The sequence below is a fragment of the Lichenostomus cassidix genome, chromosome 2, assembly GCF_008360975.1.
Source record: "Lichenostomus cassidix isolate B80296 chromosome 2, HeHo_3.0, whole genome shotgun sequence".
Classification (NCBI taxonomy): Eukaryota; Metazoa; Chordata; class Aves; order Passeriformes; family Meliphagidae; genus Lichenostomus; species Lichenostomus cassidix.
The window spans coordinates 46,977,906-46,992,130 of record NC_139482.1 but is presented as its reverse complement, the minus strand read 5'-3'; the positions used below and the strand labels follow the sequence as shown (position 1 = coordinate 46,992,130).

The 14,225-nt window shown below is 36.4% G+C and overlaps 1 protein-coding gene across 3 annotated transcripts in view; it reads right to left on the bottom strand.

Annotated features, from left to right (window-relative positions):
- Positions 1-957: 957 nt before the first annotated feature.
- Positions 958-14,225, bottom strand: part of ANLN (anillin, actin binding protein) — a 28,826-nt gene continuing 15,558 nt past the window's right edge. For 2 of the 3 annotated variants that reach the window (XM_085051412.1, XM_085051414.1), the window contains 8 exons: positions 13,895-13,933; positions 13,517-13,538; positions 12,398-12,510; positions 10,711-10,764; positions 7,834-7,920; positions 6,192-6,299; positions 4,659-4,831; positions 958-4,269 (listed from right to left, as the gene is read on the bottom strand). In XM_085051412.1, coding sequence (XP_084907538.1) covers positions 4,146-4,269; positions 4,659-4,831; positions 6,192-6,299; positions 7,834-7,920; positions 10,711-10,764; positions 12,398-12,510; positions 13,517-13,538; positions 13,895-13,933 — 720 coding nt within the window. In that variant the 3' untranslated portion in view covers positions 958-4,145. The remainder of the gene's footprint in view (positions 4,270-4,658; positions 4,832-6,191; positions 6,300-7,833; positions 7,921-10,710; positions 10,765-12,397; positions 12,511-13,516; positions 13,539-13,894; positions 13,934-14,225) is intronic. The other variant, XM_085051413.1, reaches the window with a different exon arrangement.

The following is a 14,225-nucleotide window of genomic DNA, read 5'->3' as shown; positions in this document are numbered from 1 at the left end:
TTGCATCCTAGGATATATAATATGCCCAGTCCTATGTCTTTTACAGGCATGGCTGAGGGAATCACTGAAAATACTGGGCAGCCCTTACTTCATAGGCAGACTTGAAGATGGAGTATTACTGTGTTTTTTCACCAGCTTATCCAATGCTCTTAGCAAAATAAAGAAATATTTAAAAATTAGAGACAGCTCTACCCTACTTGGAACCTTACTGGTGATGGAGGAATCAGAGAGCATAAAATGGCATTCATTACAGGCAGCAAAGACCTGGTAAATAGCAAGCATTAACATGGCATGACTAAAACCCACCCCAGCAGCTCAAAGCTCGGGCAGAGTTGCTCTACTCCTTGTTCTGAGCACAGCCCTTACACAGGGCTGTGTCACCTGTGAGGCAGCTCTTGGGCTGTGGTCCAAACCACAGGAGAGGGCCTGGCTGTAGGACATGCACCCACTCAGCATTTTGAACAGGCAGGGGATGACTTGGCTAATACTATTTTGATTGAAGCATATATTATTGCTTTCCGGGCTCCTGTTCCTTTTTTCAGAATACAGTCAATGCTGTGTCTTTTATTAAGATATTAAGATAGAAATTAAGATAGAAATTCCTTTGGGATGACTGCTAACACTTAAGTAAATATTCAAGTCACCTAGTTTAGGAAACCAAAAGGGAATACATTCCTTAATTGAATGATAGTTGTTAATAAGGCCCCAATTCATTCAAGGCATTTAGATGTTACCAAAATATCCAGTCTCCCAAGAAACAGTTTCAACTCCGGAGAGGCATGCCTGGGGAAGACTATTTAGCATTAGAAGGAAAAGGAAATTTCCCTGCTTCCTATAGAAGTTCTCTTCAGACATAACATTTCATGTACCTGGGCCAGGTAAACCACCTCCTATTTTTTTTATTACCTATTCAGGACTCTTATCTTTCATCAAATACAACACAAGGACAGAATCAAGTGCATTCACATGTTTTTACTATAGACCAAGTACATCACAGACAATAATTACAGAATATCAGATTATTTCCTCTACATCAACATACAGAAGTGTAGCAATTAAAAGGGGGAAGGGAGTCATGTTTAGAGGCCTAATTTTCAAGGCAATTTCTTTGCAAATTATTGTATTTCATTTGAGGTTGGGATTTAATAACACCAATTAGGACTTTTACAAAGTAGTAAAACTGAAATTTCCTCAGCTAAAATAAGCTTCATTGCCCAGAGCAAAGCACTTTTCTCTTAGACTTTCTTACTAGTGAACTTCTTGAATTTCTGAACAATGATAAAAAAAGGTTTCTTAAAAAATTAGATCTTTCTAAAAACAACCTGAAACTTCCACAGCTGAATCCCAAATCAAAGCCCTCAGGTTTGCCCAGTACAATTGTTCTGTGCTGGATACAGGGTCTCTGAGGGACACCAAGGAATGGGCTTGCCACTGGCACACTACCCAAAGCACATGCCCTCATGCCTCAAGCTGAGCTGTGCAGCTCCGAACCAGGCTGCATGTAGGAGCCTGATTTGTAGCTAATGCAGTAACTGTCTGCAAAGAAAGATGAATTTTGGGGCTATTAAGCCATCAGCTTTTACAACCACTGTGTCTGTTATTTCAAATGCAAAAAACAGCTGAAGATCTGCACCCCCAACCATCAATCACTTACCCATACCACTCTAAAAATACATGTCCTATATTTAAAAAACACTGCTGAAATTTCAAGCTTACTTGTGCTAAAGCAGTGACAAACTATGAATTCTAGTCTATTCCATTAGGGTTAACTGTCTCCTGGTGCTTAGATTGCTTGAAGGTGACAAATGGGGAAAAGAGAAATATGAAAAATGTTTCTCTTGGAAAACTAATTATAATTCCATGCAGTTAAAACTTTGTAGCAGTATGTATTTCTAGAAGAAATGGTCTGTCAAGGTCTTTTTTTGGGAGAATCAGAACATGGGAATACAGGAGGGATTATGTCACTGGCTGGGTCCAGCACACTGGACATGGGAAGGTTCTCCTGATGTTACTCTGCAAACTGTTTTTATGAAACTTAGAGCTTTGCTTCAAACCAGACAGTAGGCACTCTTTAAGGTATACAACATCTGAAGCTACCTGAAGCTATTTGAATTCACACAGTCTGGCTGCTTCACAAAGGATCTGCTCCAAACAGGGAAAAATTACGTCACCATTGCTGCAATCTTTCACCATAAACCTTTAGAAGAGCATTGGGAGGGGAGGAGGTGGCACCCAGGAGTGCCAGCCAGGAAAGCCGTAAGTGCAGGATTCCTGCTAAGCTTGCGTCCCATGCTTTTCTGGCTGCAGGAGCCCATGTCTTCACCACTCATAGCTTGTGCCCAGAACTCACCACACAGGTCAGCTTTTCTAACTTAATACCACCTGTTACATTTTATACTCTTCCTTTATGAGGAGAACAACTTCTTGGGCAATGAACACAGACTGGTTTCTGAGAGGGATAATAGCCCAATTAGCCTAAATAAAAATGTTTCCTTGAATACAATCCAGTTCTGTTCATAACATCTTTCTATGGACTCATTTCATAAGTTAAAAATAATTTAATTTTGACATCTACTTGGAAGTTTAAGAAGACAGCCTACCACATATCCACTGATGAAATTTGCTCTTGCACTGTCCACGTTGTGTTATTCTGCTGCTGTGTCTCTGTCACAAAAAAAAGCACTCTATTTCCTCTTCATATTTGATGAGCTGCTGCACACAGACAATCTGGCCTCCCACTACAAAATTTGGTGCTAGCTATATGCAAGTCTTCACATTATCTTTTCAAATACATGTACAGAATAGAATCCTTCCTTAAATACTGTGTGGAGTTTAGCTTTTCCTCAGTCTACAAATTACTATCTCAAATGCATAGAAGACATTTGGAAAAAAGCAGGAAGGGTTTTATTTTTTATTTTAAATGAATAAAAAAAATCTCAATACATAGTTTGGAAATATTTAAAGATATCAGAAAAGAAAACAAGATTTAAAAGCAAGTACAAAAGGGGTAGGATAAAACAGTATAAGCTAACACAGTTTAGTGTTTTGAGTGTGAATATATAACAGCAATAGCAATCAAGTATCCACTACTGCATTCCTCATGAAGTAATGAGCTGGTATTTCAATACGCTCAGTGAAAAGCTGTGAAAAGTGCAAGTTTTAGCTGAGAAATGTTGCCATTTTCATGATGGGCCTGAAGTACTGTTTTTATATGCATTTGTGGACATGTTTACCAAGGGGAGGAAGACCCGTACTTTCAACCAGCGGAGTATTAGTTGGTAAATAGCAGCTTTGTAAAGTCTTATTAACCCAAATTTAAAAAAGGCACTTTTACAACCTATTATAACATATTACTGGTTCTCAAATGGAGAATTCTAGCTTGTACAAACCACAAGTCCCAGGAATTACTGATGTATACAATCCTAAACTCATTTTTCTGTTTGATTTTTTTATATAAATCCTAACAAATATATTCAAGACCTTCCATTTCTATCAAAGTGCAACATACTGCATACATAATTCCACACCTGCAAATCACATAGTGTACATGCCATGCAGTTACCCATACTAGTATGTATGAAAAATAGCAAAAGTAGTATGAATATGCTGTGCATGTCTTTTGTTCTGACCACAAGGATGCTGTACAAGCAAGAATATACTGCATGTTGTAGAATAAAATTGACTGGTTACTTCTATGCCTTGATCATTACAAAAGAACCCCAACAGATGCTACATTAAATCTTGTGCTTCAGCAGCATCCTTGTTAGAGTATTTTGAGCTATTGTTTCTTTCAGAGGCTGAGTTATCTAGAAAGCTTGTTTTTCACTAGCTAGTGTCTCCCTTCCTGCCCTGAAGTGTGACTTCCTGCAATAATTTAGTTGTTTACAGGAGAGAATGTACCTAGCTAGACTTCCAAAAAAGGAGTTACATAAATACTTAGCACATTTAGAAACAGCTAATTGCTTCCTACTATAGTCAAAAGCTAGGAAGTAAAAAGGCTTTAAATTTTTTTTAAAGTGAAATAAAAATACTGCATAACATAGTCCTGTATAATGTTAAATACTCTCTCAAACTTAAAGCATAAGTGACCTAGAGGAGTTCCTGCACTTTCATTTAAATTCTTTCCTTGTGTTCCCTTCCAGAGTTTAAAGCTTTCCAATAGGTTTGTAGCAGGCATCAGGCTGCCACATGCGAAGATCAACAAGGACTTGGTTGAGCTTTTGCATCCAAAGGTTACGCTCTTCCTTAGTATCAGCAGACAGCCAGTTCCTAGAAGGCAAGGAACCCAATGGATTATTCTCCACCTCCAAATAGTTATTGTGAAAAATGTCAAGCTAATAAACCATCAAAGCCCAAACAGCTGGTTTAAAATTAAGTCAAATATTCCACAATCCTGCTACCAAGCCACCTGGCATTTCCACTTCTAGAAAAGCAGTTTTTTGTCCTCAGAACACTGACATGGGGCAGCAGGAAAAATGGGACTAAAAGTGAGCAAAACAGTTCAAGTGCGACCCCAAAATCTTAGCATTTAAACAGCCTTTGCATTGGTATGACAATGTTGTAAAGCTTCTGTATTACTAAAACTATCACATGAGGTAAAATACCCTCCAACACACATCCCATAGCTTCCCACAACCTCCACGGTTTTATGCACTCACTTTGTAACACAGAGCGTGTCTCTGCATTGGCTGACAAGAGTCTCTCGGTCATCTTCTCTCTGAGGTCGGACAGTTATTAGTTCAAAGGTGTTGGGACGGGCACAGAACTCCCTGTTGGCAGGTTCTATCTGATGGTTAGTGCAGTTAGCCAAGTTTATCCGGCCCAAAGGATGCTGAAAGTGAAATCAGTGCATCAGTCAAGACTACTGCAGTCAAGAGTAGTTCTGAACAACATACGCTTTGACAACTTTGATGATATTATGTGAACTCGCCTTCCTGCAGTCAGTTACTCCATACAAAAAGGGTGAGATATGTGCAGCTGTAAAAAATTTTTCAAAAATATCCCATGATTTAAAGTAATCATGGACTAATGCTGATATTTAAGAGCTACATCTATCTCTGCATGATAGAACATATATAGTAGGGGTGAAGGGATGAATTTGTTATTATTTCTGTAGATCATAGTATAACCAAAATAGAGCTGACCGTCTCAGTACAACAGTGAAACAACTCTAGAAGATTTTCAAGAACAGAACCTGGAAAACAAACCAAAGCTTCTTCCTTGCAGACAAAAGCAGAATAGAAACCTTTTTCTTGCTTAACTTTTTTTTTTTTTTTTTACTATCTTCTCTTACAGTAGGCGGAGATCTTTCCCTCTCTCCTGGCAGGGAAAGAAAGTACATTGATATATTTTGGCAATGTCAACTATCAGCATATGGTCTTCCTCTGTTAGCAGGGAAGAAACTAAACTCAGGCATCTGGATTGGCATAGAAGATCCAGAAGGACCAGAGTTTGCCACAGAGTTTGGGAAAGAAAATGTTCTGCCAATAAACAAAGTGTTTAATGGTAAATAACTTCAGTGAGTCAGAAAAACCCTCTTGAAAGCAGTCTTTAAAAGAACCTGGAAACATTTTAGTACATACAGCAAGAATACACTAAGGAGACAAGAAAGTCCACCTCAGTGACAGATGAACCTCTGATTTGTCCCAATAGCTCAAAAATAACTTAGGTTTCCGTGGAAAACATTTAAGAAGTTCTAGCTATAATGTGGAGCTGCAAGAAGACAATGACTTCAAATAAGCTAGTTCATAATTACAGCTATGCTTCTGCAATATACAAGGACTGCCCACTCTAATTCTTTACGATATTAAGTGTTAGTCATCATTTTGTCTAAAACTTAAAGGCAACTAGATACGGTCTGCTTATTAAGCTGTACAAGTGCAATCAATTTCAATTAAATAATTAGTTATTTGATGAGCACAATGGAAAGCCTTAAGACTAAAGGGGAAATTAAATATGGATCTTCCATCACTTTTCCCCCTTTCCCACTTGACAGGACAGTCACTTTCTGAGCTTGCCTTTTTTTAGGTCAGATTTATGAAGATAAATCCCCTCCATTCCCCAAGGAAGCTTTATGAGCTTGAATCCTATGCTATACCAGTTTTAAGCCTAAACATTACTGTACTTAAAGAACAGCTATTTGTGTAGGGTACTGCCAAACTTTAGACTTAAGCTTTATAAAAGACTATTACCTTTCGTTTTTCATCATCTGGGTATGTCCAATAGGAGATACAATTTCCAGACAGCACACACCACCGCCTATGCCACGCTCCAAAACCACTGACATCTTCAAACATAGTCTTAAAAAAAAAAAAAAAAATTAAATGGAGTAAAATTGTACCTTGATCTTGCTCTGTACTTGACTATTTTTCTACCAGAATGGTTCTGTGACCCTTCCTAGGGGTAAATGAAAGAGAAAGGAAAAAAATGATACTGGGAGAGGCTTCTATTAGTACAGTGTATTTATTTTCCAGATGGCATAGGAAATTATTTCACACTATCATTCTCAGGTTTGCCTGTTTTTTAAAGGCACCTGTCATTGCTGTTTCAAATTACCATATTGAAATTAATATCAATATGAAAATTACCAATTTTCATATTGATAGTGGCATGGATTCCAATTACTTTATATACTATAAGTAACCCTTCTTTATCTTAAAATATGAATGGTTCACAAAACATGTTCAAGTAACAATTTATTATTATTAGATATGAGTAATTTTTGACTTACAATTCAGGATTAAAAAAACATGCAGCTATTCAAGAGGTCACACTCAAGAGAGTGTCCAGTCAGTTCAAAAGAAATTAGAAATTGATTTTTAAATGTTTGTGTTGGCAGTTCTTTTATTGGATGCTGGATTTCATCAATTTCAAGCCCCATTTCCTTAGTACTGAAATGGAAAGTTTAGTATCTGACTTCTATTCCTGATACCTCTTGAACTTGTACAGAACTTTTTTTCCAGTTAATGTGTATGATGTTTCTCACTTTTCACAATTCAGATTATAGTTTTTAATGATGCAAGGAGTTTCCAAACGCTTACTCTGAACAAATTCAATATGGTGTACACCATTCTTCAGGTTTTATATATTCTATAGTAGAAGCAAATATGGATTTTCTCAAATTAGTACACAGAAACAGAGGACAGCAAATACCATAAGCATGTGAAATGTTTGCATCTAATGAAATCTGTTCAACTTCAATTAAGTAAAGGGAAAAGAGACAGAAAGCAGTGCTAGAAAAGAGACTAAAGAAATAGTGATTTCTGGAAACACCAAAATAACAGCAAATGTTAATGTTTAATTTACATAGCACATTTACTGCCATCTTGTGGACATTTCAACAGTTCCAGCTCTTAGGCCCAAGTACCAACTGCATTTTCTAGGTCCAGTTTTGTAGAGAACTGCACAAGATGTTTCTCAAAAAAAACCCCAAAAAACTGTTGCTGCTTTGTCATTTCCAAAGGCTGTGAACACAGTGGAAAAAACCCAATCTTTTGTTTTTACTAGACACACACAAAAGAATCCCGTAAAATTTTCTGCCCTAGAAATTAAAATCTCATCTAACATCACAGCTTATAGCAAGAGAAGGTTAACTGAAATTCAAAATAATAAATGAACAGGTGTTTAGAAGAGAAATAGACAAATTCTTAAAAGGTAGCTTTAACTTAGACATGTTTAGAAGATAAACTAAGAAACATTTGTGGTCTGGTTCAGAGATGGAGAAAAAAAAAACTCCACACCAGTTTTAAGCTTCAAACACAGGTGCGACATTAAAAAATTACATTTAATCGGACCTGTAATTTCCAAGGCAGAAGTTTAAAATTAATACCTTACCAAGAACCCTTTCTCCTCCACCAAAGAGTCTACTTGGCATTTCAACTTTAGATATATATGACCTTCCAAAGGAGACAAAAAGGGAACCTGCAAAAAGTAAAACAACCATTTAATTTTGTCACCTCTCAACTAAGTCTTACCAGTTCAAGCCAGCCACCTGCCCCAAGATGTTAGCACTGTCTTGTTCTTAGGATCTTCAGCCAGAAAGAAGCAGTCAGACTCAAGCAAGACAGTAATGATCACTTTTTGTTTCAAGTTTATTTAGAAGCTTTCCAAGAATTATTTATTAGTTTGCTCAGGACATATACATAAACATGCACTCTAGCTATAAAAACAGACATTCCAAGCATAGTAAGAAACAACAGAAGGCATCAGTCCACACCCTTCAAGATTCTGCCTCAGTTTGATATAAAGTTGTTTGGAAAATATCGAAGTGAGCTTAAACAGGAATGGTACTTGGATACCATAAGCATTTTTGGCAGATACTGAGGTAGTAGTGCCTACTCAGATAAACCTTTGTATAAAAGAAAACCTAGAAGGGGGAAAAGTAAGAAACTGTTGTTCTCAACTAGCATTCAAGGTGTCAATGTGTTAAATGATTTCTAACAGAAAAGGTTTCAAGTGCTATCTCCTGCCACTGAAAAAAAAAGTAGCTTAACTATGGTACCAGAAGTCAGTTATAGTTATTTGATAGTCAAGAGTTTGGAGGAAGAGCATGCAACAAGGTCTGCCTTTGAGCTTCCCCCAATACCTCCACACATAATGCCTCATTACCTTAACTACTCGCATGAAATTACATCCCTTTATTTTCCCTCTCACAAGGTAACTGAGGCAAACTCTTGATTCAACAAGCAAATGATGACCTGCAGGGCATTCTACACACCATATTTTTTTTCTAGTTTGAATAAGCAACACTCTTAAGAATCTTGAAAAGAAATTAACAAAAAATCAGAAACATCGGTCTTTTGCGTCAGTAGAAAAACCAGCAAGGTTGATGCTGCTACTCAAATACAAATAAAGAACGGTTTGCTAGGGAATAGGCACAGTACGCAGTAACAAAATAGCTTTTAGAACCATGGAATCAATGCCAATCAAATAGAACTAAATTTTGCTAGTAGTTAAGATGAACAGGAGTAACCCTCAATAGCTAAAAGTGCTCATCTGTGGGCCTCAGTGAATCCTGAAGAACACCAAAATCGGTGCTGTGGTTAGAAATCAATCACTTTGGGACTGTAGACAATACTGTAGCTGCCTCCCAGAAATAAAACACACCTGCACAAACAGGTAATCAAATCGTTTTTCCATGTTAGATCTACCCAGCTAACACAGCAGGCACGGCTTGCTCCTGTACTCAACAGAATAGTATAGCACAGAAAAATTCTAAGCATCAGGTGGGAGTCTGCACAACCACTAGATAAGTAAAAGACAGTAAAAAGACAGTAAAACTCTTCCACATACCAAAAATAAGTTGCATCAGTCCTGGACTTTATCAGCCAAGGCAATTATAACTCTATGTGCTACACCAGGGAACACAGGCATAAAATCCTAGCAAAGCATAGTAAAATCATCCATTTCTGAATGAAGGCCTCAAGGACATTTGGCCATTCCCCACTTCAAGTTTACAGGTTTTGCATTCCTTTCAGCTTTAAGTCAAAAGAGAAGAGTCCAGTTTATGAATTATGAAGTTTACCAGTGAAGAACAGTGTGACAGCAAAGCAAAGAGGTTGTATAAGAAACAGAACACATGGTTTTACAGAGCCTACAATACTATTGCTAATCACTAAAGCAGGTCTTGAAACACCTTCCTGTACATATAATGACAAAACCCTGCATTCTAATTAATAGTATATCTCTTTTGAAGTGTTGAAGGTGATGGAAAGAAAGCAATTTGTCAAATACCCAGCTAGAGGCAAACAAAAGCCCATGACAAGGCTAGCTTGCATTCTGGTGCAACTGACATCGGAAGTCAGCTTACTGGCATAGAAGATTATCTGTAAAGGTACTCAGGATAACTCAAGAATTTGAAAAACTGGTTTCTTAGGAGACTTTGATTAAAAAGGGATGGTAAGTACTAAAATTATCGCTTGCTTTATTTTGAGAGAAAACATGAAAATTCATCTGAAACACTTTCTTCTGCAGGACTCAAACTAATAACTAGATAAGACTATTTTCAGAGGTTAAAGACAATTATTTCTGTTACGGTTTTCAATTCACATAATTTCTAAAGCCAAACATATATACACCAAGCAAAATATCTTAGCTGCACAGTTGTGTACAAATAAGGACCTCACACTTGACATGTTTAGTATTTTCAAAACTTTTGCTTAAAGAAATAAATGTCTTGATATATCTTGCCAGAATAAGGTTTCAATAGAACAAGAAGCAAGATTACTTAGGTCCTAAGAGATTTTAGTTTGCTTCAGCAGCAACAAGTTGAGTTAAACCAACATTTAGGCTGCCAGACATTTGTTTCCGGTTCTCTATGAGCACAGCAGCTGATTCTATGTTCTGGGCAGTTCATCAAGAAGCTGGCTCAAATTTCCTGACTAGAAATTTTTAAGAAGACCATCAATTTGTTCTGAAACAAGAAACACCTCCTCTAATGATCTAGGAAGACAAGAGACATGCTAGTTAAGGAAAAACCCTAAGCAACCTAAACTGAGTTCTAGCAGTATGCTAATTACTGTGAAAGACAAGGGGTACAAATTCTTCAAGTCCTAAAGGCTTCTGACATCTTGTATTTAGTTAGTAAATCTTTGTAGGCATTTTCTTAGAAGAATGAAAAAAAACACCTGCAAAAAGGCCAGACAGGAATGAGCAACATGCACTAGGAAGCAGGCTCCTAATTTAAGTCATAAACTAAAGGATCATAGCAACCTTGTCTTGGAACATATAGCCCAACAGTTCTTTTTCCTCCCCTTCAAAATTTATCTAGGGAAAAAAAGAAACATGCTCAATGCAATTAGTGTAAAGTTAAGGTCTAGAAGAAAAAAAAAGGACACAGTTATACCTGAGTATATCGTGGTCCTTTCTATCCTGATTTTTAACAATATATATAAAAGAGGAAGGAAACTCAAAAAATGCACTGTGGCAGCAGTTTGTTCCATATGAGAAATGCATGAAGCAAGTTAAAAAGCAATTGTTTGGTACAGATATAGGCCAAAGTCAAAACTGAAACTTTAGGGTGGTAATAATTGAAAAAAAACCCTCAAGTCATGAATAAGAATTCCCCTTTTTGCCAGATAACTGTAAGGCACCTGCAAAAAATTAAGTGATAGTTTCCCTGGAATTCTTTTCAAATCTTGTGCTTTTGCTACAGTTCATCAGTCCAATCAAGTGTTCTGTTCTAGAGAGTAAGCTAACAAAGTTCAAATCTAAACTGCTAAATTTAATGAAAAATCTGATTCCATTAATTCCAAGAACAAGGGGTTCCCAATAATGAAGCTGTACACTAAGACTTCTACATATAATTCTGGTTAAGAGGAACCTTTTTGTGAATTTCAGAAGTAGGTTTGGTTCAGTTCTTTAGGAGTCAGTAACAACAGCGCAATTTTACTGTTAAGTTCTGCCATCTGTTTTGGTAAGGGAATTTGCTTCTATCTACAAAACTTAAAACTTCTAAAAAGCAAGTGGGGATTACTGGGATATTTTGTTTTAAGACTTATACACAAACACAACTTGCTCTTCTTTTCTCAACTCTCATCAGAAGTTCTAATTGAAATAATACTGTCATCATAATAAGACTTAACCAAAAAAAGGAAAATTATTTTTATACTGCTGTTTGGATAGCTATAGATGTGATTTAGTACTACCACAAACTCTAGTAACATTTGAATTAATTTAAATTAGCTCAGGATAGCTGCTGGCATAAACACCTATTAAAATAGGCTTTAGGTATTAGATATTAAAGGTTAGAGATTACAATGAATATAATAATGTATTTTTTTTGAACTTCTCATGGCAAAAGCCAATAAACATTCTGTTGAGACAAGGAAGTGATGATATAAAACTCAATAATAGCTCTCAAATTAAGATAATTTGCTTCTACAAATTTAATTGGGGTATGAAAGGAAAAGCTCCTAAACATATTGAAATGGTAATTTTTACGTCAATTAAGTGCAGAAAACTTCAAATACTTTATTATCATTAAAACACACTTAATGCTTTATTTAGTGATATCTGCAGGACTAGGAGCAACAATATGAAGACCACGTACAGAGATGCCAACTGCACACATCCATTTTTTCATCAGTGAAAGCAAATCAGTAATCAAATTTCTTCATTATCTTTGCATAACCATACCTTATATTGAGCTACAGAAATGAAAGAACATCTGGCATAGTAATGTAAGTCTCTGTTGTGTCTCAAAATTAACATTTAATTCATATGAAATTATATGTAACAATTACGCACAAATTTTCAATGTCTATATAAATAACATATCTATACACCTATTGTTTCACTTCTATGATGGTACTTGCACCTGAAAAGTAAACCCCGACTCAATTCATTTTTCTAGTAGTATGCAATTACCTTTGGTTTAGTAACCAATCATTTCCTTTACCTTTTCCAGTGCAAATTTGGTATTTCCTACAGAAGACAGCGATAACTTGTGGGATCCAACAAGGATGAAATTAGTACTGCGTATGGCATTTGGGCCACCTGGACTGGCCATGGCTGTGGAGAAAAGTTAAAGTGAAATCATAACAAAACACACAATCAGGATGCTGCAAGGCTTAAAGAAAAGTACTTTATTTGCACTAGTGTATGCATGCCCTACTCAGCACTCCAGGATAAACAGTCTTTGCAATGCAGCCCAGCAGCACATTCAGAGAGGGTTGATACACACCATTCCCCCTCAGCAGATCTTTCCTTTCAGGAACAAGCTTTGAAAATTTCCACAAGAGAGGAAACAAAGCACTTTGAGTCTCAGGGGGATGGAGAGAATGCTAGGGCACACTACAAAGCATACATGCCCTGCAGTAGGAACGTGACGTTTCAAAATCTCAACCTCTTCTCAAGTGACACACTGCAATCTTCCAGAATTTGTATGCCTTTTCTTTGCACTTACATCAATAGAAACACACACTGTAGCTCAGGTTCAGGAATCTTACTAGTTGCAGCAGCATGGCAGACATTCCAGATTTAGCTCATGAGCTCCTTATTGCTGCAATTTCTGCTAAAGCTAGCTCGAGTATCTCATATTTTAGTCAGAGAAATGTATATAACATTTTTATATACTTAGAAAAACACTTAGAGATGCTGTTCTTCCCTGTCAAGAGTCAGAAATATATAAACAAGTTTATACATGTTTTTACATATAAATATACATGAAACACTACACACAAGAAATACTTCAGGATCTGTACTAATTTTCAAATTATTCTGTATTACTTTGACATCAGATTCTAGTTCTCTAATTTAAAAATCATTAATTAGTTTGAATTCATACTTTCAAGAAAAAAAGTGTAAACCATGGGTATCTGATACCAGATATTAGTTTTGATTTTGTAAAGGTATCTTCCATTAAACATAATGGAATAACACAGGGCCAGTTTCTGGGCTGGAAAATTTGGTGTTTATTACTCACATTGTCATCTATTACAAGTATTTATTGATACACTAGTTGTGACAGAAAGTGTAGACTATTCATCCTGGCATAAGATGTGTAGACTTTACTTACCTGGAGTAAGAAGGGAGCTTTTCTAGAAAGAGAGAGAAATAAAAACTTAGTGAAAAAATACTTCCGACAGATTCTATGGAAGACAAAGCTAAGGTACAGGAAAATAGATTTGAAGTACTTCTAAAAACTCAATCAAATCGAAAAAAAAGTGAAAAGTTCAAATAAATGTGTAGTAACTGCATATTTCCAGCATTACATATGTAACAGAGCTGTTTCTTGAACTGATGACTGAAAAATTTGGCAGAAACCTGGACAATTTATAGAGTCTTACAAAAGGGACAGAAAGTATCTATTATGGGCACAGCCTTAATCTGTGTGAGAATATGGCCTTTAGAAGGTGTCATAATCAGCTCTTGTTACAATATTAGTCATACTTACCGAGGTAATAGATGTTAGTAATCTTTTTGGAGTAATAACCTACAAAAGAATACAAGAAGATAAATGCATTTGCTACTGAATTTGTCCACCACATTAGCATGAAAATTAGAGAGTGAAACTACTGAAGGCTTATCTAAATAAATTTTGAATGGGTACTCGTAATGAATAAGTCTTGGGTTTTGACTGGATATATCTCAGTGAAAGAAATGCTACATATCAAAGGAATATTTACAGCAGAAAAGTTAAAGCATGCATTCACTCGGGATGAGTAACAGTTGGAAAAGCCAATCTTAGGCCTTTTTACCTCATGTAATGTGGTTTCAAGGTTACA